The sequence below is a fragment of the Eucyclogobius newberryi genome, unplaced genomic scaffold (assembly GCF_026437365.1).
Source record: "Eucyclogobius newberryi isolate DKJ021-1_F unplaced genomic scaffold, fEucNew1.0.hap1 SCAF_2, whole genome shotgun sequence".
Lineage (NCBI taxonomy): Eukaryota > Metazoa > Chordata > Actinopteri > Gobiiformes > Gobiidae > Eucyclogobius > Eucyclogobius newberryi.
The window spans coordinates 50,502,835-50,525,110 of NW_027315834.1; the positions used below are offsets into that span (position 1 = coordinate 50,502,835).

The 22,276-nt window shown below is 46.1% G+C and overlaps 1 protein-coding gene across 1 annotated transcript; it reads right to left on the minus strand.

Annotated features, from left to right (window-relative positions):
- Window positions 1-231: 231 nt before the first annotated feature.
- On the minus strand, window positions 232-21,424 carry LOC140367052 (uncharacterized). The gene is made up of 3 exons (XM_072453365.1): window positions 20,787-21,424; window positions 17,007-17,010; window positions 232-2,606 (listed from the first exon to the last, which is right to left on the minus strand). The coding sequence occupies exons 1-3, from the start codon at window positions 21,296-21,298 to the stop codon at window positions 1,266-1,268; spliced, it is 1,857 nt and encodes a 618-aa protein (XP_072309466.1). The 5' UTR covers window positions 21,299-21,424; the 3' UTR covers window positions 232-1,265.
- Between the last annotated feature and the right edge of the window lie 852 nt (window positions 21,425-22,276).

A 22,276-nucleotide genomic window follows, 5' to 3' on the forward strand; every position in this document is an offset into this window, starting at 1 on the left:
TGGACGCTCAGTCAAACCTGAAAATCCATTTACATGTGTGAAAACAGAATCAGAAAACATGTTATTGCCTTTGTCAGTGAACAAAAATCACAGACTAAGAACTTGCATTGGTGAGTGAATGATTGACAAAGCCTCAAAGAAATTGAAGAAAACAAAAAATATTTTTTTATTAAAAATGTACAATGAAAATTCAGAAAAATTGAATTGCCAAACTCGATTTTAATCATTAATTGGAATTATTTGTGATTAGTTTGGGGTGAATGGGGTGTGGCCTAGAGTGGACGTACTCTCAGTCAAACATATTCCTAATTTGGACAAATATAAGTTAAAGCATCAAAATGACATGTAACCATAAGAACAAACTGCAACAATGTCAATGAACACACATCATGAGCAGGTCATGAGGAAGTACATTAAATATGACAAACACATTTCAAACACAGTTCTTAAGACAAACTAAACTAAAGCATGATTTAGTGACAAGTTTAGATCACACAGTAAACGTTAAGTCACTTTAAATGTGAAATACAGTCATTAAGGACTTCATCCTGAGAAAGTTTCCATCCAGCAGAACAAGAGGATTTGTTACAGTGGACGATTCCACTTCTCCACAGGGGTCAGGTCCTTGGACCCATTTGGTGTCCTCTGTGTTCTTTATCAGAGGTGTTGACCCAAAGGGGGGGAGGGGGGTGTGGTGAGGACAGTGTTGTTGGTCCATGGGGGATGGGGAACATTCTTCCACCCATCCAACATTTTGCTTTGCTTTCTGCAACAGTGTCTTGAATGATGAAAAGGTCATGTCTTTTAAAAGTCTCTTTGGACACATATGTCCTACAGAGGACATTTTGTTCAGAAAGAGAATCCCTCTTTGGACAGAAATGGAAGTTTAAGGTTCAACATACCTGTCGTATACAATAGTGTCTTGAAGCCCTGGCCATTCTGATGCTAATCAGGTAGTCAGTGATGAGGGAGCTACAGTCAGCTAACAAAAGGGTTTGATAGCCCTTTACAGTTAGGATACAAAGGAGAGTAATCAAAATGAAACTGTAAACACCCTTCATCAGTAGGTTCCGCCTGGTGGGCGGGGCCTACTCAAAGTAGAATAAATATCTGCTTTTTCAAACTAGATCCTCAGATTGAGAATGACTCTTGGATGAGTCGAAACATCCTGTTTTTCTAAAAAAAACTGTGTCCAGATGATGAGCTCATTTATTGTAAAACATGAACATTAGAGTTTGATATGAAAACACAAGCATCTGATAAATCTAAGGCTTTTCAACAGTGTGAACTCTCATGTGTGATTTTAAGTGGCTTGAGACTGAAAATGCCTTCTCACAAACATCACAGCTGTAAGGTTTCTCTCCTGTGTGGATTCGGTAATGAACCAAGAGCGCATTTGATGTTCTAAAAGCCTTTTCACACTGGTCACACTCATATGGTTTCTCCCCAGTGTGGACTTTCATGTGATATATTAAGCTGCTTGATTGGGAAAATGCCTTGTCACAAACATCACAACTGTAAGGTTTCTCTCCAGTGTGAACTCTCGTGTGTTTCATTAAGTTGCTTGATGTTGAAAATGCCTTCTCACAAACATCACAGCTGTAAGGTTTCTCTCCAGTGTGGATTCTAATGTGTGATGTTAAGCTGCGTGAGTCTGAAAATGCTTTCTCACAAAGCTCACAGCTGTAAGGTTTCTCTCCAGTGTGGATTCTGGTGTGGGTCTTGAGAACACTTGCTGTAGAAAAACTGTTTCCACACTGGTCACACTTGTATGGTTTCTCCCCAGTGTGGACTCTCATGTGTGATATTAAGCAGCTTGAGTGTGGAAATGCCTTGTCACAAACATCACAGCTGTAAGGTTTCTCCTCAGTGTGGACTCTCATGTGTGATGTTAAGTGGCTTGACTGGGAAAATGCCTTCTCACAAACATTACACGTGTAAGGTTTCTCTCCAGTGTGGAATCTCATGTGGCTTATTAAGCCGCTTAACTGGGAAAATGCCTTCTCACAAAGATCACAGCTGTAAGGTTTTTCTCCAGTGTGGATTCTGGAGTGGGTCTTGAGAGCACTTGCTGTAGAAAAACTGCTACCACACTGGTCACACTCGTATGGTTTCTCTCCAGTGTGGATTCGCATGTGTTTTTTTAAGGTGCTTGAGTCTGAAAATGCCTTCTCGCAAACATTACAGCTGTAAGGTTTCTCTCCAGTGTGGATTCTGGAGTGTTTCTTGAGAGTGCTTGATGTAGAAAAACTGCTACCACACTGGTCACACTCGTAAAGTTTCTTTCCAGTGTGGATTCTCATGTGTTTTTTAAAGGTGCTTGAGTCTGAAAATGCCTTTTCACAAACATTACACCTGTAAGGTTTCTCTCCAGTGTGGATTCTGGAGTGGGTCTTGAGAGCACTTGCTGTAGAAAAACTGCTACCACACTGGTCACACTTGTATGGTTTCTCCCCAGTGTGGACTCTCATGTGTGATATTAAGCTGCTTGAGACTGAAAATGCCTTCTCACAAACATTACAGCTGTAAGGTTTCTCTCCAGTGTGGATTCTGGAGTGGGTCTTGAGATTAACTGCTGTAGAAAACCGGTTTCCACACTGGTCACACTCGTATGGCTTTTCTCCTGTGTGAGTTCTGTAGTGTGTCTTGAGTGCAGAAGCAGACTTCCGTGTCTTTCCACACTGGTCACAGGTGAACCTCATTCTTCTGATGGACTTTTATATCTGCCATGAACACAGAAAAAGAAGATGTAAAGTAATGATACTACTATACTTTTATAGTATATATACATATATATACACAAAATATACTTTAGTCAGTTCCTTCTCACTGTTGAGAGTGGTGGTGTTACGGAAAAAATAAGAGTGATTTTCACAAGTTTCAGTGAGTTATGAAATGAACAGGACTTTACTGTTTCTATAAGAATGTGGACAGTGTAACAGGCTCTGGCTTTGGGTGAGGACCGACAGCATCAAACCAGTCTGACCCAGAGCTCTGTCATTTAAACATGTTTACATTCAACATCTTGGCAAAGGATTTGGCAAAATCAATGAAAATCCAGTGAAACTAATTCTGTGCCACTCTGCTGTGGGTGGGGCCACTCTGCTGTGGGTGGGGCCACTCTGCTGTGGGTGGGCCCACTCTGCTGTGGGTGGGCCCACTCTGCAGTGGGTGGGGCCACTCTGCTGTGGGTGGGTCCACTCTGCTGTGGGTGGGCCCACTCTGCAGTGGGTGGGCCCACTCTGCTGTGGGTGGGGCCACTCACATGCGGAGTACAACAGCATGAAGCTCTTCAGCGTTTCTGTCACAAATATTATCAACATGCACATTAAATCACCTGAAATGATGGAGCCATCAGGTCAACATCGTCTGCAAACAGCAGAGATGAGATCCAGTGGTCCCCAAACCAGACACCCTCCGACCCCTGACTGCGCCTAGAAATTCTGTCCATAAAAACTATGAACAGAACCGGTGACAAAGGGCAGCCCTGGCGGAGTCCAACATGCACTGGGAACAGGTCTGACTTACTGCCGGCAATGAACACGGCTCCTGCTTCGGTCATACAGGGACTGGACAGCCCCCCAAAGGACATCCCGAGGGACACGGTCGAAAGCCTTCTCCAGATCCACAAAGCACATGTGGACTGGTTGGGCAAACTCCCATGAACCCTCGAGCACCCAAGAGTATAAAGCTGGTCCAGTGTTCCACGACCGGGACGAAAACCACTCTGCTCCTCCTGAATCCGAGGTTCGACTATCGGTCGGATTCTCCTCTCCAGGACCTGGAATAGACCTTAGCCGGGAGGCTGAGGAGTGTGATCCCTCTGTAGTTGGAACACACCCTCTGCGACAGCAGGTGCCGCGGCCCGCTTGGCCTGCCTATACCTGTCATTGACCTCAGGAGTCCTCTTTATTCAGTCTGACGGCATCCCTTATTTCCGGTGTCCACCACCGGGTTCGGGGGTTGCCGCCACGAAAGGCACCAGAGACCTTGCGACCACAGCTCCGAACAGCCGCAGCAACAATGGAGGTGGAGAACATGGTCCACTCGGACTCAATGTCCCCAGCCTCACCCGGGATATGGGAGAAGCTCTCCTGGAGGTGCGAGTTGAATACCCTACTGACAGAGGGCTCCACTAGACGTTCCCAACAGACCCTCACAATGCGCTTGGGTCTGCCAAGTCTGTCCGGCTTCCTCCTCCGCCAGCGGATCCAACTCACCACCAGGTGGTGATCGGTTGACAACTCTGCCCCTCTCTTCACCCGAGTGTCCAAGACACGCGGCCGGAGGTCAGATGACACGACAACAAAGTCGATCATTGACCTCCGGCCTAGGGTGTCCTGGTGCCATGTGCACTGATGAACACCCTTGTGCTTGAACATGGTATTCGTTATGGACAATCCGTGGCTAGCACAGAAGTCCAATAACTGAACACCGCTCGGGTTCAGATCGGGGAAGCCGTTCTTCCCGATCACCCCTCCCCAGGTGTCACGGTCTTTGTCCACGTGGGCGTTGAAGTCCCCCAGTAGAACAACGGAGTCCAGTACTCCTACCAAGGACTCCAAGAAAGCCGGGTAATGTGCGGCTGAGCTGGGGGTTATAAGCCCACACCAGCCCCGCCCACACCAGCCCCGCCCACACCAGCCCCGCCCACACCAGCCCCGCCTCTCCCCGCGGGCAGCACCAGAGAAGTGGAGGTTCTCTCTCTCGAGGAGATGGTTCCAGAGCCCAAACTGTGCGTGGTGGTGAGGCCGACTATATCTAGTCGATATCGCTCAACCTCCCGCACAAGCTCAGGCTCCTCCCCCCAGCGAGGTGACATTCCATGTCCCCAGAGTTAAGTCTCTGTGTCCAGAGATGTGTTGGTCGAGCGACCGGTCGATCGCCAAGGCGTGGCAGTCGATCGCCAAGACATGCCGGTAGATCACGCAGGTCTCCCATTTCAGTTAGAAAAAAATTGTAAATGCACAGCATCAAAAGAAGCTGATGAGTGATGGGCTGTCATCCAATTGCATCCACCCGTTTGTGTTTGACATACGGGTCAGCCAATTGGATGTCTCATCAACTATTAGCCAATCCGACGCTTATCACCTTCGGGTTACCACCCTTACGCATGCGTAGCTTCGCCTAGGCCACTAGGCCACGCAAGCTAGGTATTGCCAACAGTTTATTTACTCAAAATATACAAACGAATATTGAAAATGAGTGCCGTAGTCAGTCCAAGTAAAAAAACTAAATCTTACCACTTCCATACGAAATGGGAGGATTATTTTTTGACGATGTCACATGCAAAGTGCATCCGTCTCATCTGCCACTGTACCATTGCAACTCTGAAGAAGGGAAACGTAGAGCGGCATTTTCGGACTGTCCACAAAAGCTATGATTCTGACTTCCCCCCGAAAAGTGAGTTGAGAAAGAGAAAAGTGAAGGAACTGAAATCCACTGAAGCATCGTTCTGTATGAGCCACTTAATTGTGAAGTAAAAGAAGTCTTTCCAAGACGGAGAGATGATTAAAGAGGCGTTTATTGAAGCTGCTGATTCGTTGTTCAGAGATTTCAAAAAACAAAACAGAAATATTAACCAGCTATTGTAGAATACAGTGACACGGCGCTCTGAAGCCATGGCCGAGGATTTATACCAGCTACTTTGGAAGGACATCGCCGACTGTGAGTGGTTCTCGCTGCAATTAGACGAGTCAACAGACGTAAGTGACACTGCCCAGTTGTGCATTTTTATTTGGATGGTTTTCAGTGACATGAATGTTAAAGAGGAGCTGCTGACACTACTGCCCATGAAAGAGCACACGCCAGGAGAGGACATTTTCCAGTCTTTCAGTAACTTTATCCAGAAAACCCAGTTCCCTATTTGCAAGCTTGTATCCATGACCAAGGGTGGAGCACCCACGATGGTTGGCCACACAAATGGGTTCATCGCTAAGTGTAGAGCGGATGACGCTTTCCCGGACTTTCTCAACTATCACTGCATAATACACCAACAAGCGTTATGCGCTAAAAATGCTCAACATGAAAGAGATAATGGATGTGAAAACAAAGATTGCATGTTCTATCCGCGCCAAAGCTCTTCAAAGACGGCTTTTTCGTGTTTATCTGGAGAAGACTGACAGCGACCACTCAAAGTTGTTGCTACACACGGACGTGAGATTTTACTCGAAGCTAAGCACGCAGAATACAGCCGACTAAATGACCAACAGTGGCTTCTAGACATGACTTTTCTAACCGTTCTGACCAATATTATGTTAAATTATCTTAATGTAGCGCTGCAAGGAAAAGACAAATCTGAAAATAGTGTGTTTCCAGTAACCCGACCGACCTAAATTTCCAAAATAAAAAACCCGACGGTAAACGTTTTATTGCATATTTACTGGCCGTACGTTTTGAGAATGTCAAATTGTGAGAGAGAATCCAAAACCAAGAGGAATTTTGTAATAGAAATGAGTCAAAATGAGCTTTTTCTCAGTTCTCGATGGTAAATTGCGTAGCAGGGGCTACAGCAGTTTGAAAGTCTCCGCTAGAAAACTTCCAGCGCGGGCTGAGCGTCTCACGTGCGAACGGTGAGAAGGTCTGGATCTGGAACTGTTTTATTTAATATCTGCACAAATAAGGCCACTTCAATGCAAAGCGCTCACTTCTGAGAAAGAAAACAGTCTGGAACACCTGTGCCAGGATTGTAAAATTATATATATTCTTTTTAAATATCCGACCTACCACCTGAATTTTTTTTCCTATGTTACTGGAACCACACCATTTATTTTATTTGGCCTAAAGACGCAGGAGTCAATCAAAAACACACACGAGGCACCAATAAGCACTGTAAGAAGGTTCAAAGCTTTAAATGTGGCGAGTATAAACTAGTCAATGTGTTCATAAGCTGTCAATATTGTTCACAAACTCCACCCACTTTTTCTGCTGTTGATCCATATGAAAAAAATAATGAAAATTTGACTAAAATCTTCTAAAACGTGACTTTTTTGTTAAGATGTAAAAAGAACAATTGGGGATGTAATTAGGGAGTTCGGAGGGGACGAGGCGCTAAACGCCGGCCTGTAGTGCACCGTGAGCTTCCCGTCTACAACAGGTTTTCTCCCCTCAGCGATCACACGCCCGCAGAACAGACTCGTGACACCTGAGTAATCGGAAGTTCTATAGTTAGACGTGAAGCTGCTGGCGGCACCGCCTGCTGGCGGCACCGCCTGCTAGCGGCACCGCCTGCTAGCGCCAGGTGCCGCCGGCGGCACCGCCTGCTAGCGGCACCGCCTGCTAGCGCCAGGTGCCGCCGGCGGCACCGCCTGCTAGCGCCAGGTGCCGCCGGCGGCACCGCCTGCTAGCGGCACCGCCTGCTAGCGCCAGGTGCCGCCGGCGGCACCGCCTGCTAGCGCCAGGTGCCGCCGGCGGCACCGCCTGCTAGCGCCAGGTGCCGCCGGCGGCACCGCCTGCTAGCGCCAGGTGCCGCCGGCGGCACCGCCTGCTAGCGCCAGGTGCCGCCGGCGGCACCGCCTGCTAGCGCCAGGTGCCGCCGGCGGCACCGCCTGCTAGCGCCAGGTGCCGCCGGCGGCACCGCCTGCTAGCGCCAGGTGCCGCCGGCGGCACCGCCTGCTAGCGCCAGGTGCCGCCGGCGGCACCGCCTGCTAGCGCCAGGTGCCGCCGGCGGCACCGCCTGCTAGCGCCAGGTGCCGCCGGCGGCACCGCCTGCTAGCGCCAGGTGCCGCCGGCGGCACCGCCTGCTAGCGCCAGGTGCCGCCGGCGGCACCGCCTGCTAGCGCCAGGTGCCGCCGGCGGCACCGCCTGCTAGCGCCAGGTGCCGCCGGCGGCACCGCCTGCTAGCGCCAGGTGCCGCCGGCGGCACCGCCTGCTAGCGCCAGGTGCCGCCCGCTACTGCTAGCGTCAGGTGTTACCCAGGGGCCAGAATGGGTGACATCGAAGGAAATCTTAAGCTCTTAAAGCAGAGTAGACAGAGGTTCTGTCAAATCGTGATTCACGCAGGCGATAACGACGCCCGACGGAGACAATCAGAGGTGCTCAACGTACAAGTAGTTGGATCAAAGCTGAACTGTACAGCCTCTTTCATCGTTCAACAGCTGGTTATCTAGATGGTGCCCTAAAAACAACGTAGTCTTTGTTGATAACTGGAGTGTTTTGGGGAACGCCCGGGCTCATACGCAGGGATGGACCCTCCCACTTCAGAGGGTACATCCCTATTAGTTCAGAATCTGACCGATAGTCTTGGCCTAAAGTGAGCACCCAGGGATGAGCCATGGGTGCAGGGCAGCAGTGTAAGACGCTTCTCTGTCGCTGAACTCCTGCCCGCTCTGTCACATGTGAAGTGTTCAGAGGCAGATAGAGCCTGTGTGTGTCCCTCGTGCAAATAATGCCCAAAAGTCACATCTCAGAATAATAGCCTATTTCAGGCTCAGACCAAATGACTGAATAAAAAACTCACAAAAGACACAAATAAACAAATAAATAAGCACATAAAACAGCTAAACATTAGGTCCATTTCCTCCAAATCGCTTAAAGTTAATGAATTAATTGGTGACTATAACATAGATCTTCAGCTCCAACTGAAATGTGGCTTCAACAAGATGATGATGATGTCAGAAGAAATGAGTCCACCCCACCCACTCACGTTAACCCCATGTTACCTGTCAGACCTCCAGGAGAACAGAGGTGGGGGGGGTGGCAGTGATCTCGCACTCAAGCCAACTCAAAAGTCCTAAGACTAACAATGCATTTCACTCATTTGAAAGCCTCATGTGTCAATCACGTGTCCAAATATGAGAAACCAAAAAGGAGTTTTGTTCATAGTTATCTACCGACCTCCTGGTCCCTATTCAGAGTTGAACAGTTTTCTGACTTTATATCAAACTTAGCCCCTCCCACATCAAAGATGCTATAGAACCATATCATCCAAACAGAGCTCTTCACTCTCTAAATGCTGGTCTTCTGGTGGTGCCAAGAGTCTCTAAAAGCACAGTAGGAGGTAGAGCCTTCAGTCGAGGCGTCTGCACGCGCTCAGCGGAGTCGAGGCGTCCTGCACCATCTATTGTCTACTTTCACCAGAATGGATGTATTTATTGAAATGATCATGACAAAAACACAAAAACAAAACTTCCTAGTCTATTGTTGAACAATCGTTAGGTTAACTTGCGCGGAAGTGGGCGGGGCTTAGGCTTCCATTCAATTCAGCTCGGAAGGCGAAATGTTGTCAAATTTTTGGATTTGATTTATTTGTCATAAAGTGCATGAACATGTAATACATAAACATAACATAAACAAATGGTTGTAAACATTATATATATATATATATATATATATATATATATATATATATATATATATATATATATATATATATATATATATATATATATATATATATATATATATATATATATATATATATATATATATATATATATATATATATATATATATAATCACATGTAAATACAATTTAAAAAGCCAGGATAAGACAAAAAAGCGCAAGCACTTATTTCCATTGTGGTCCTTGTATAACAAGCAAAAAGGAAATGTAAAACATGTTAATAAAATACATACAAGTTTGATTCCTGCTATTTAGACATTCAAATAAAAAGGTTTTGACTAGAGATTTAAAATGACTTATTTTGAGCATTCTGTACATGGCGAGGTAATTGATTCCAGGCTTTTATTCCAGTTTATAAAAAAGTGGATTTGCCAAACGATTTCCCATGTGGAATCTGAAGAGATGATGTGCTGAACGTGTGTTGATGTTATGCTGGAACGTGTACAGTGAATATTATTTGATAAATAATTTGGAGCATTACCATTAAGAATGTTATGAAAAATATTTAATTTTAGTTGTTGTACACGTAGTTCAATCGGTAACATATTGACCGTCTCACATTCATCATACGTCATAAGGCGCTGGTACAGCTGGCAGCCCGGTGTAAACGCTCTCTCTTTTTTCTCACACTTATTGCGCTCTATCTCCTATATTTTGTAAATATAGTTAGTATATTTTTTCTATTTTACTGTGCGATAGGGACACGCGCTGGAATCGTTTTTAATTCAACTGTTTTTGACTTTTCGGCTGGATTTGAGCGTTTTTCGTCGTGTTGTTGTGACGTGAGCTAGCTCCGAACTAGCCCCCAGCCCCCCCGCGCCCTCCGGCCGCGCTAAAGTACGGCGTGTCGTCGGTACACGTTTATATACACGTTTATATGAAAGAGGGACTTCATGAACGATCGGGACACGCACTGGAATCGCTTTAAATTAACTTGTTTTGACTTTATTCGGCTGGATTGAGTGTTTTCGTTGTGTCGTCGCGATGTGTCTTGGCTCTGAGTCCCCCGGCTCCGGCCCCGCCCCCCGGCTCCGGCACCGCCCCCCGGCCGGCGTCGTACCGCGTTTACACAAAGGAAGAACTCATGAAACTGCGGAGAACAGTCGTCTTACCCGGAGATCGTCACGTTATCCCGGCGGACATCCTAAGGAAAACGCAACGAAGCAGACGGGCTGGACGTAAACTCCGAGAGAAGAGAGGGACAAACAGGAAGTCGGTTCCCGCCGTAGTCATGGGTAACGTGAGGTCCCTTCAAAATAAAATGACAGAAATAGCGAGCCTCATGCGGTCCCAGAGGATTTATAGGGACAGCAGCGTCTTGATTTTCACAGAGACCTGGTTAACAGCAGAAATGCCAGACTTTATTGTAGGTTTGGACCATTTTCATCTGCTGCGGGCGGACAGAACGAGAGAATACGGGAAGAAAAGAGGTGGAGGTCTGGCGGTGTATGTGAACACGAGCTGGTCCAAACCCGAACACTGCACAGTGAGGGAGCAGCTATGTAACGGGGATATTGAACTATTGGCTATTGGCATGAGGCCATATTATCTGCCCCGGGAGTTCTCACATGTGATTTTGATCGCAGTCTATGTGGCCCCGTCTGCCAATGCTGAAGATGCTTGTGAAGCACTGCTCTCCTGCACTTGTAGGCTGCAAACACAGCATCCACAGGCTCTCTTCCTCATCTCTGGTGACTTTAACCACGCTTCTCCCTCTTCTGTCCTACCAACATACACCCAGTATGTTACCTGTCCCACCAGAGAGAATAGAACATTGGACTTTGCAAACACCAAGGAGGCTTATTCCTCTTCCCCCCTCCCTCCCCTGGGCAGCTCGGACCACAACCTTGTACATCTGAGGCCTGTGTATGAACCCATCGTGCGCAGGCAGCCTGTGGTGTCCCGTGAGGTGAGGATGTGGTCTGCTGAGAGCGAGGAGGCTCTGAGGGACTGCTTCAGCACCACTGTCTGGACTGAGCTTTATGACCCACATGGGGAGGACATCAACACCATCACAGAGTGCATCACAGACTGCATCAACTTCTGTTTTGAGAACATTGTTCCCTCCCGGACGGTGCGGTGTTTTCCAAACAACAAGCCGTGAACTGAAGGCTCTGCTGAAGGAGAAGAAGAGAGCCTTCAGGTCAGGGAACAAGGAGGAGCTGAGGACTGTGCAGAAGGAGCTGAGGAGAGAGATCAGGCAGGCTGAGGCCGGCTACAAGAGGAGGATGGAGGAGCAGCTGCAGCAGAAGAACATTCAGGGAGTGTGGAGGAGCCTGAAAACCATCTCGGGCTTCAAAATCCCCCCTGCCCAGACAGAGGGGGATCTACAGTGGGTGAATGATTTAAATGCTCACTTCTTGAGGTTTGATCGATCACCCGTCTCTCCCCCTGCACAGCTGCATGCTCCCTCTTCCACAGCTGGACAATGCCCTGCATCTGTTTCTCTTCACTTCTGCGCCCCGGACCATCAGCTCCCCACTTCGCCTGGACTCACCCATCCCCCCAGCACACGGTCCCCCTGCCAACCACTGACTGTCACAGCAGCACAGGTGAGGAGAGAGCTGAAGAGGATTAAAGTGAGGAAGGCAGCAGGACCTGATGGCATCAGCCCCAGGCTCCTTAAGTCCTGCAGATGAACTGTGTGGAGTTGTGGAGCATGTCTTCAACATGAGCCTGAAGCTGAGGGTGGTAACACAGGTCTGAAGACCTCCTGTCTGGTACCACAGGTCTGGAAGACCTCCTGTCTGGTACCTGTGCCCAAGACACCGCGCCCCAAAGACCTCAACAGCTTCAGGCCAGTGGCTCTCACGTCCTGATGAAGACACTGGAGCTGGTCCTGGACCACCTCCGCTCCACCGTGAGCTCAGCCATGGACCCGCTGCAGTTTGCATATCGGTCTGGCATCGGAGTGGAGGACGCCGTCATCTCCTGCTGCACCGCTCTCTCTCTCACCTGGAGAAGCCTGGCAGCTCTGTGGGGATTCTGTTCTTCGATCTTTCCAGAGCCTTCAACACCATCAGCTCCTGAGGGACAAGCTGGAGACGGCTGGTGTGGAGTACGACCTGCAGAGTGGATCCTGGACGACCTCACAGACCGACCCCAGTTTGTGAGAGCCCGGAACTGTGTGTCTGACACTCGGACCTGCAGTGTGGGGGCGCCCCAGGGCACTGTCCTCGCGCCCTTTCTCTTCACCCTTTACACTGCAGACTTCAGACATGACACGGACAGCTGTGTCCTGCAGAAGTTCTAACGACTCTGCCATCATCGGACTCATCACGGACGACGATGACGCGGAGGACAGAGGACTGGAGCAGGACTTTGTGGACTGGTGTCAGCGGAACCACCTCCTCATCAACGCGGGGAAGACCAAGGAGATGGTGGTGGTTTTCCGCAGACGCCACCCCACTGCCCCCTCACCAGTGAACATCCAGGGACGGGACATTGAGAGAGTGACTCATACAAGTACCTGGGTGTTCATCTGAACCACAAACTGGACTGGACTCATAACACAGACGCACTGTACAGGAAGAGCCAGAGTCGGCTCTACCTCCTGAGGAGACTCAGGTCTTTTGGAGTGACAGGGCCACTCCTGAAGACCTTCTACGACTCTGTGGTGGCACCAGCTCCTGTAGGTGTGGCCTGCTGGAGCAGCAGCATCACAGAGAGGGAGAGGAAGAGGCTGGACAGAGTCATCAAGAAGTCCAGCTCCGTCCTGGGCTGTGCTCTGGACTCGGTGCAGGAGGTGGGGGACAGAAGGGTCCTGGCTAGATTCACATCTATGCTTGACCATGAGTGTCGCCCCCTGCAGGACACTCTGTCCCCTGCAGGGCAGGACACTCTGTCCCCTGCAGGGCAGGACACTGACAGGGCAGGACACTCTGTCCCCTGCAGGGCAGGACACTGACAGGGCAGGACACTCTGTCCCCTGCAGGGCAGGACACTCTGTCCCCTGCAGGACACTGTCCGCTCTGGAGAGCAGCTTCAGTGAGAGACTGATCCACCCTCGCTGTGTGAAGGAAAGGTTTCACAGGTCTTTCCTTCCTGCTGCTGTCAGACTTTATAACAAACACTGTTTGTCCTGAACACTCGCAATACTGACCTAACCATGTGCAATTCTGTCATATGTGCAATTACTGTCGTGATCACATGCAATGGTATTTATTTATTTGTCTATGAGAGTTTTTATTTATTTATAGGAGATCTTCTACTGAAAGTGTTTTTCACGTTGAAAAGGTGTAAGAGCAGTGTGAATATGGTGTGGCGACGACATTTCCATACGCCTAGATCTAGTCTGACCCATACAATGTCGGTTGTTCTTCTATTCAGTCTTTGTTCGCTTTTCTCTGTCCAGCTGCAAGTCTCCCAACTTAACCTGGAGCTCTCGTGGATGCGCTTCGGTCATTGAACTCGCAAATCACGCTGAATTACGGTTGAAACACGTATATCTTTCATAAGCGGCAATAAAAGTGTAAAATAACAGTAGAAACACTCTCAGTAATTCACTTCACATCCAGCCGAGCCGATAATAAGAGTTTCATTTCATTTGCGTTGTTGTTGTTTTAGGTTTGTTGCGTTAGCCGCGACAAGCTAACGTCACAAACAAGTTAAAAAGTTTTCCTAAACGCTGGATATAAGTGAATGAAACACATTCCTGTACAAATCTAATGTCATTCTTCTCTTACCTTCGGCTGTGTTGAGCTGGAGCCGCTGGAATCGACTTTAAATGTCTTTTATTGAGAGGATTAGACAGAAGTCAGTCACAGAGACAACAGCGTCCATCTTAGGTCTAAGGGCGCTCCTTCTGACGTCATCAAGCAGCGACAAGCTGCAACACAAAGCAGTGGCGCCTCCTAGTGGAGCACATACAGATGGATCACATCTCCCTCTTTAGCTGATTCACAAAAGCAAAGTAAACATGGGAAACTGTTGTGTACAATCCCAAACGAAAATATCATTGTGATTCAACTTTCAACTCAATTCTAAAATATCATGAACAAAGTGGTTTTGTCTGACCCCCAGTTACTACCAGAAAGACACAGCATGACATCAATTACTCCATTACATTTATGGCCGACATTTACCATCTTCCTTTTCCCCCCAAAAAAACATTCACTTTGATTTCTCCACAGAAATATTCAACCCCACTGGCTTCCCCATCCCATAATACAAAAACTAATGTGAGGTTCCTCCCTCTCTTCCACACAGCCCCATCATCCACAAACAGAGACGTCCCAGGCCCCGCCCCTACATTTAGAACAATATCATTGACCATCACATGAAACAGAGCTGGACTCATGACACTCCCTTGGGGCGTGCCATTATCAATCCTCACGACTTGAACACTACGCTCTTGTAAAAATGCCCTGGTCCAATGGAAAGTGTGACCTGGAATGCCTGCATCACACAGTTGAATGATCAGCCCCGCCCTCCACAGCAGGTCATCGACCTTCTCAATATCCAAGAACACAGCAACAAGAACCTCTTTACATGCAGATGCTTTTAGAATGTCACAGTCTAGAGAGAATACTGACTCCATGGGGCTCCTCCCCTTTCTACTGACTCCATGGGGCTCCTCCCCTTTCTACTGACTCCATGGGGCTCCTCCCCTTTCTACTGACTCCATGGGGCTCCTCCCCTTTCTACTGACTCCATGGGGCTCCTCCCCTTCCTAAAGCCATTCTGATCGGGGACAAACCAGTTCTTCTTCTACAACTTATAGACGAGTCTTTCTGTCCCCGTCCTCTCCATGATCTTACAAAGGACTGATGTACGAGCTATGGCCCATATCAACCTGCTTTCTTTACCTTCTTTCCTGGTTTTAAAATGGGGATAACCACAGTCGCCTCCGAGCATCCGGAACACGCCCTTCTGCCCACACATTGTTTATCACTGCAAGAACTTACTGCGATATGTAGCACTCTACCAATTTGGAATATGGGTTCATATTATGGCAATGGATATTATATGACAAATGCAGAAGAACTGGTTGTTATGGAGCTTGGGGAAGTATGAATAACGCAACACAAGTCAAAAATGTAAATGAAATATGTATTAGAGGTAACTACAAAAAGCAAATATATATATGAAACAAAACAAAAATAACAAAGACTATCCAAAATGCCAACAAAAGGATCCTCCTCCTCCTCCTCCTCAGTTGTAGCTTAATGCTTCTAATCGCACGTGCAGTGCATCAATATAAACAGACATAAACAGTGGCTTTAAACAAACCATGGGCATTTTAGCGGCACAACGTGTCAGCCGAACTAAGGATAACATGTTAAAGTAATAAAACAAATTTGATTTTGATTCATACATCTGGCCCATATCCCTTAAATATTGAATACAAAACTTAAATAGCTCCTCTGTTAATGGAGCTCAGCGCGACATGAGGCCGACATGGCAACCGCGCAGAAAAACACAAATAACTATTTCAAAACAGAATGAGCAGCAGTGAGATAAGTAAATACTCTAGACAAATAACTCATTTAACTCATCGCTGAATCAGATCAACCAAGATCAAACCACCCATCCATTTTCTACCGCTTGGTCCCTTTCGGGGTCGCGGGTGACTGGAGCCTATCCCAGTGACTTCGGGCCTTAGGCAGGGTACACCCTGGACAGTGGCCAACTTGTCGCAGGGCCAACACAGAGACATAGACATTACAGACAGTTCACGCTCACATTCATTCACTAGGGCCAATTTAGAGTCACCAATTTTACCTAACACATGCATGTGTTTGGACGGTGGGAGAGGGAGGCGGAGCAGGAAGTAACTCACATATTTATGAATGGGCCCTCATTCATTACGTAACCGGGGTGACAGACACATCTTCTTTGTGGTTTTTAAAAATGTCCTACATCAGCCCATCTTTTCCTGGAGCAGTTGGACCGCCCCCATTTATGGCCTTCACCAGCTCTTTCAAGGAGAAAGAGCAGCAGAACTCCCCGCACATCCGGGAACTTGTGCAGTGGCAACCGAGTCCGCCATTTTGAAAGGGGCACAACAGCACGTCTACTACGTAGGAAATCCAGGAAATATGAGGCCAAAATGCCAAAAACCTGCGTTCTAAAAGGTCATTGTTCTGGAAAGTCGTTGTTCTGTAAGGTCATTGTTCTGTAAGGTCATTGTTCTGTAAGGTCGTTGTTCTGTAAAGTCATTGTTCTGTAAGGTCATTGTTCTGTTAAGTCATTGTTCTGTAAGGTCATTGTTCTGTAAGGTCGTTGTTCTGTAAGGTCATTGTTCTGTAAGGTCATTGTTCTGTAACCACCAAGACACTTAGAGCTAACTCACTTTGCACCAGTAACTGACAAAACTGTCCATGAGATCATCACCAGTCTGAGTTCATCTACATGCTGCCTTGATGTGTTACCCACCAAATTTCTAAAGTCTGTGCTGAACAGTTTGTTAGCACCATTCACTCACATAGTTAACATGTCGCTTCAATCTGGAACATTCCCAATGTCTTTGAAAACTGCGGTCATAAAGCCTCTCCTAAAGAAGAGCAGTCTTGATGCCGCAGTACTGAGTCATTACCGGCCCATCTCTAATCTGCCATTTTTGGGCAAAGTCCTTGAAAAGGTTGTTTACCAACAGCTCACAGATTTCCTCTTAATAAACAACTCATTTGATGTTTTTCAGTCAGGTTTTAGACCTCATCACAGCACTGAGACTGCTCTTGTCAAGGTGACAAATGACATCCGCCTGAACACTGACACGGGCAAAGCCTCAGTCTTAATTCTGTTAGATCTGAGTGCTGCTTTTGACACTGTCGATCATGGGATCCTCTTACAGAGACTAGAGGGCTGGGTGGGCATCACTGGCACTGCCCTAAACTGGTTAAGGTCCTATCTGGAAGACAGGAAGTACTTTGTTGAAATTGGTAGCTGTGTCTCAGACCACATGACCCTGACCTGTGGAGTGCCCCAAGGGTCAGTCCTGGGTCCCCTTCTGTTCAACCTCTACATGCTGCCGTTAGGTCAGTTGATACGCAGTGAAAATGTGTCCTATCACAATTATGCAGACGACACTCAGATCTATGTTTCACTGTCGGCAGGTGACTATGGACCAGTAGATTCACTCTGTCACTGCATCCAACAGATCAGTTTGTGGATGCAAAACAACTTTCTCCAGCTGAACTCAGACAAGACTGAAATAATCGTTTTTGGCCCACAGAAACAAAGAGAAAGTGTTAGCGGTCACCTCCAGAGTCTCGCTCTAAAACCTACAAACCAAATTAGAAATCTGGGGGTAATAATGGACTCAGACTTGAACTTTAATAGCCACGTCAAATCAATAACATCAGCAGCTTTTTACCATCTAAAAAACATTGCCAAAATCAAAAATATAGTGTCAAAACCAGATTTAGAGAGACTTATCCATGCGTTTGTCTCCAGTAGATTAGACTACTGTAACGGCCTGCTCACTGGTCTCTCCAAACGAGTTGTAAAACAGCTGCAGTACATCCTGAACGCTGCTGCTCGGGTCCTGACTAGAACCAGGAAGTATGATCACATTAGTCCTGTTCTCAGGTCTCTGCACTGGCTCCTGTGGCTCAGAGAATAGACTTTAAAGCAGCTCTGCTTGTGTACAAGTCTCTCCATGGCCTAGCACCAAAGTACATCTTGGATATGTTAGTGCCATATGAACCATCTCGGACTCTGAGGACCTCAGGGACCGGCCTCTTGCTGGTGCCCAGAGTCAGGACAAAACATGGGGAATCTGCGTTTCAGTTTTATGCAGCTAAAATCTGGAACATTCTTCCTGAAGATGTGAGACAGGCTTCTACTCTGACAATGTTCAAATCTAAGCTAAAAACAGTTTTGTTTAGCTGCGCATATGACTGAAGGGATTTTTTCTTTGCACTCTTCTCTTTTGTTTGTGATTTTATTAGTTTAGAAAATCAGTTGGATTGATAATTTTTAATTTAGTTAATTTTATTGTATTTCTGTTTCTGTAATTTCTTTGTGATTTGAATGCATTTTTCCTGCTGTGAAGCACTTTGAATTGCCTTGTGTAGGAAATGTGCTCTACAAATAAACTTGCCTTGCCTTGCCTGTAAGGTCATTGTTCTGTAAGGTCATTGTTCTGTAAGGTCGTTGTTCTGTAAGGTCATTGTTCTGTAAGGTCATTGTTCTGTAAGGTCATTGTTCTGTAAGGTCATTGTTCTGTAAGGTCATTGTTCTGTAAGGTCATTGTTCTGTAAGGTCGTTGTTCTGTAAGGTCATTGTTCTGTAAGGTCATTGTTCTGTAAGGTCATTGTTCTGTAAGGTCATTGTTCTGTTAGGACATCGCTCTGTTGACTGACCAAGGAATGAGAGCTTTGTCCTGTACCTTAGTTATTGCCGTTATTGTCTAAAGAATTAAAGTATTCGTAGCTCATTATGCCGTAGAAAAGGATGCAGTCGTGTTGGTTTTTATATATCGCGTGACCCTGGATGACGTCACCGTGAACGCATGTTTCCCTGACATTGGTCTTACAGCTGACCATATTTCATGAACAGAGGTTTCTGCTCCAGCTCACCACAGTATTTCCTCCAACGTGCTTTCTTTGCTCTCTTAATGACTCTCCTTGCAACAGCTCTTAGCCTCTTATATTCTACTGCATTATGCTCAGTTGGCTGCCTCCTTAGTCTCTTTTAGGCTTTATTCCTCTTCCTAATTGCCTCGCTACACTCCTTGTTCCACCATGGCACACACACCTTTTCTTTTGGGCCTTTCCTTTCTGGAATATATAACTGAACATTACACGCAATCATTTCACACAAACTGTTGTTCCACTCATCTACTGCACCTTCATTCACCTTATCTAGGTCTTTGCAACAAGCTTCTGCAAATTCATCCCATTTAGCTCGACTTAACTCCGTCACATCCGGTGAGAAAAGAAAACACAGAGAAACAATCTCTGCAAAGAGGAAAAACACATTTTAAATTATACCTAGATTTTCTTTGTTGAATACAAATCAGAGTAAAGCTGGTGTTGGAGGATGGTCTGAGTGACACTAGTTTGAGCATTTGTTGCTTTTGAAAAGATTTTTTAAAAGTCACTGAAATATATAGATGTAGTATTAATATGTTGATTAGTTTTAGGATATTTGTTCATTTGTGGCTCTGGAGAACAAACTGACTTCTTTCCAGAATGATTGATTGAACTGGAAATAAGTGGGTGACACTTTCTTTTGAAGTACAACATATCTAGCAGCTTGAGAGCTCCTTTCATCACATGTGGACAACATTGAATAAATAAAGTAGACTGAATAAATCAGCAGCTGTCCACAGGGGTGATGTTTTGTCAGGGGCCCAAGTATATATATGCCTCCCACTAAAGTCATACAGAAATGAACATGTGAAAGTGAATACACTAAAGCTCTTAGTTTATAAAGTATTCAAGAAATGTGCATCTCTCATTGCAGTTGTCACATCTTGTTGGGAATTGGGAGGAGCTTGTACATGAACTTCATTTTCATATCAAAGAAGATGTGACTAACTTAACTCCTGATGACGTGGACGCTCAGTCAAACCTGAAAATCCATTTACATGTGTGAAAACAGAATCAGAAAACATGTTATTGCCTTTGTCAGTGAACAAAAATCACAGACTAAGAACTTGCATTGGTGAGTGAATGATTGACAAAGCCTCAAAGAAATTGAAGAAAACAAAAAATATTTTTTTATTAAAAATGTACAATGAAAATTCAGAAAAATTGAATTGCCAAACTCGATTTTAATCATTAATTGGAATTATTTGTGATTAGTTTGGGGTGAATGGGGTGTGGCCTAGAGTGGACGTACTCTCAGTCAAACATATTCCTAATTTGGACATATAAGTTAAAGCATCAAAATGACATGTAACCATAAGAACAAACTGCAACAATGTCAATGAACACACATCATGAGCAGGTCATGAGGAAGTGCATTAAATATGACAAACACATTTCAAACACAGTTCTTAAGACAAACTAAACTAAAGCATGATTTAGTGACAAGTTTAGATCACACAGTAAACGTTAAGTCACTTTAAATGTGAAATACAGTCATTAAGGACTTCATCCTGAGAAAGTTTCCATCCAGCAGAACAAGAGGATTTGTTACAGTGGACGATTCCACTTCTCCACAGGGGTCAGGTCCTTGGACCCATTTGGTGTCCTCTGTGTTCTTTATCAGAGGTGTTGACCCAAAGGGGGGGAGGGGGGTGTGGTGAGGACAGTGTTGTTGGTCCATGGGGGATGGGGAACATTCTTCCACCCATCCAACATTTTGCTTTGCTTTCTGCAACAGTGTCTTGAATGATGAAAAGGTCATGTCTTTTAAAAGTCTCTTTGGACAGATATGGATGAGTCGAAACGTCCTGTTTTTCTAAAAAACTGTGTCCAGATGATGAGCTCATTTATTGTAAAACATGAACATTAGAGTTTGATATGAAAACACAAGCATCTGATAAAACTAAGGTTTCTCTCCAGTGTGAATTCTCATGTGTGATTTTAAGTGGCTTGATCTTGAAAATGCCTTCTCACAAACATCACAGCTGTAAGGTTTCTCTCCAGTGTGGATTCTGGAGTGTTTCTTGAGAGTACTTGATTTAGAAAAACTGTTTTCACACTGGTCACACTCAAATGTTTTTTCTCCTGTTTGGATTCTGTAGTGAAGCGAGAGCTGATTTGATCTTCTAAAAAGCTTTTCACACTGGTCACACTCGTATGGTTTCTCTCCAGTATGAATTCTCATGTGTGATGTTAAGCTGCTTGAGACTGAAAATTCCTTCTCACAAACATCACAGCTGTAAGGTTTCTCTTCCGTGTGGATTCTGGTGTGGATCTTGAGAACATTTGCTGTAGAAAAACTGTTTCCACACTGGTCACACTTGTATGGCTTTTCTCCTGTGTGAGTTCTGTAGTGTTTCTTGAGAGCAGAAGCAGACCTCCATGTCTTTCCACACTGGTCACAGGTGAACCCCATTCTTCTGATGGACTTTTAGATCTGCCATGAACCCAGAAAAAGAAGATGTAAAGTAATAATAGAGTTAAACAAAGAACTTATACTTTTGTCAATTCCTTATCACTGTTGAGAGTGGAGTTATTACGGAAAAAATAAGAGTCATTTTCACAAGCTTCAGTGAGTTATTAAATTAACTGTTGAATGAAACAGTTTCTATAAGAATGTGTTGCCTGACCAGCCAGTCCCTCCCACAAATGCGGAATGGTCTGGAACCCGAGTCAGAGCCAATGAAGTTGTTGGACCATAATCGTCCGATGCAATCCCAGGCGGAGGTTTTGCTTCTCACCCCCATTCCAAAACATTCAAGATGGCGGACCCGGCTAGAGACCTAGTGTTTACATCGGCTCTCGCTTCGGTTTGTAACAATCAGGAAAGTATCAAATCCTTACAAACAGAGCAAAAAACAGCATTGAAGGTATTTCTATTGAAAAAGGACATTTTGCCACTCTTCCAACTGGATTTGGAAAGAGTTTAATCTATCAATAGGCTACATTTGTTGCTAAAGAAATGAAGATGTGTGTCTGCCACACGGACCTGCAGTTTGGGGGACCTGCAGTGTGGGGGCTCTTTCTCTTCACCCTCTACACTACAGACCTCAGACATGGACAGCTGTGTCCTGCAGAAGTTCTCTGACCACTCTGCCATCATCGGACTCATCACAGACGATGATGTGGAGGACAGAGGACTGGAGCAGGACTTTGTGGACTGGTGTCAGCGGAACCACCTCCTCATCAACGCGGGGAAGACCAAGGAGATGGTGGTGGATTTCCGCAGACGCCACTCCACTGCCCCCTCACCAGTGAACATCCAGGGACGGGACATTGAGAGAGTGACTCATACAAGTACCTGGGTGTTCATCTGAACCACAAACTGGACTGGACTCATAACACAGACGCACTGTACAGGAAGAGCCAGAGTCGGCTCCACCTCCTGAGGAGA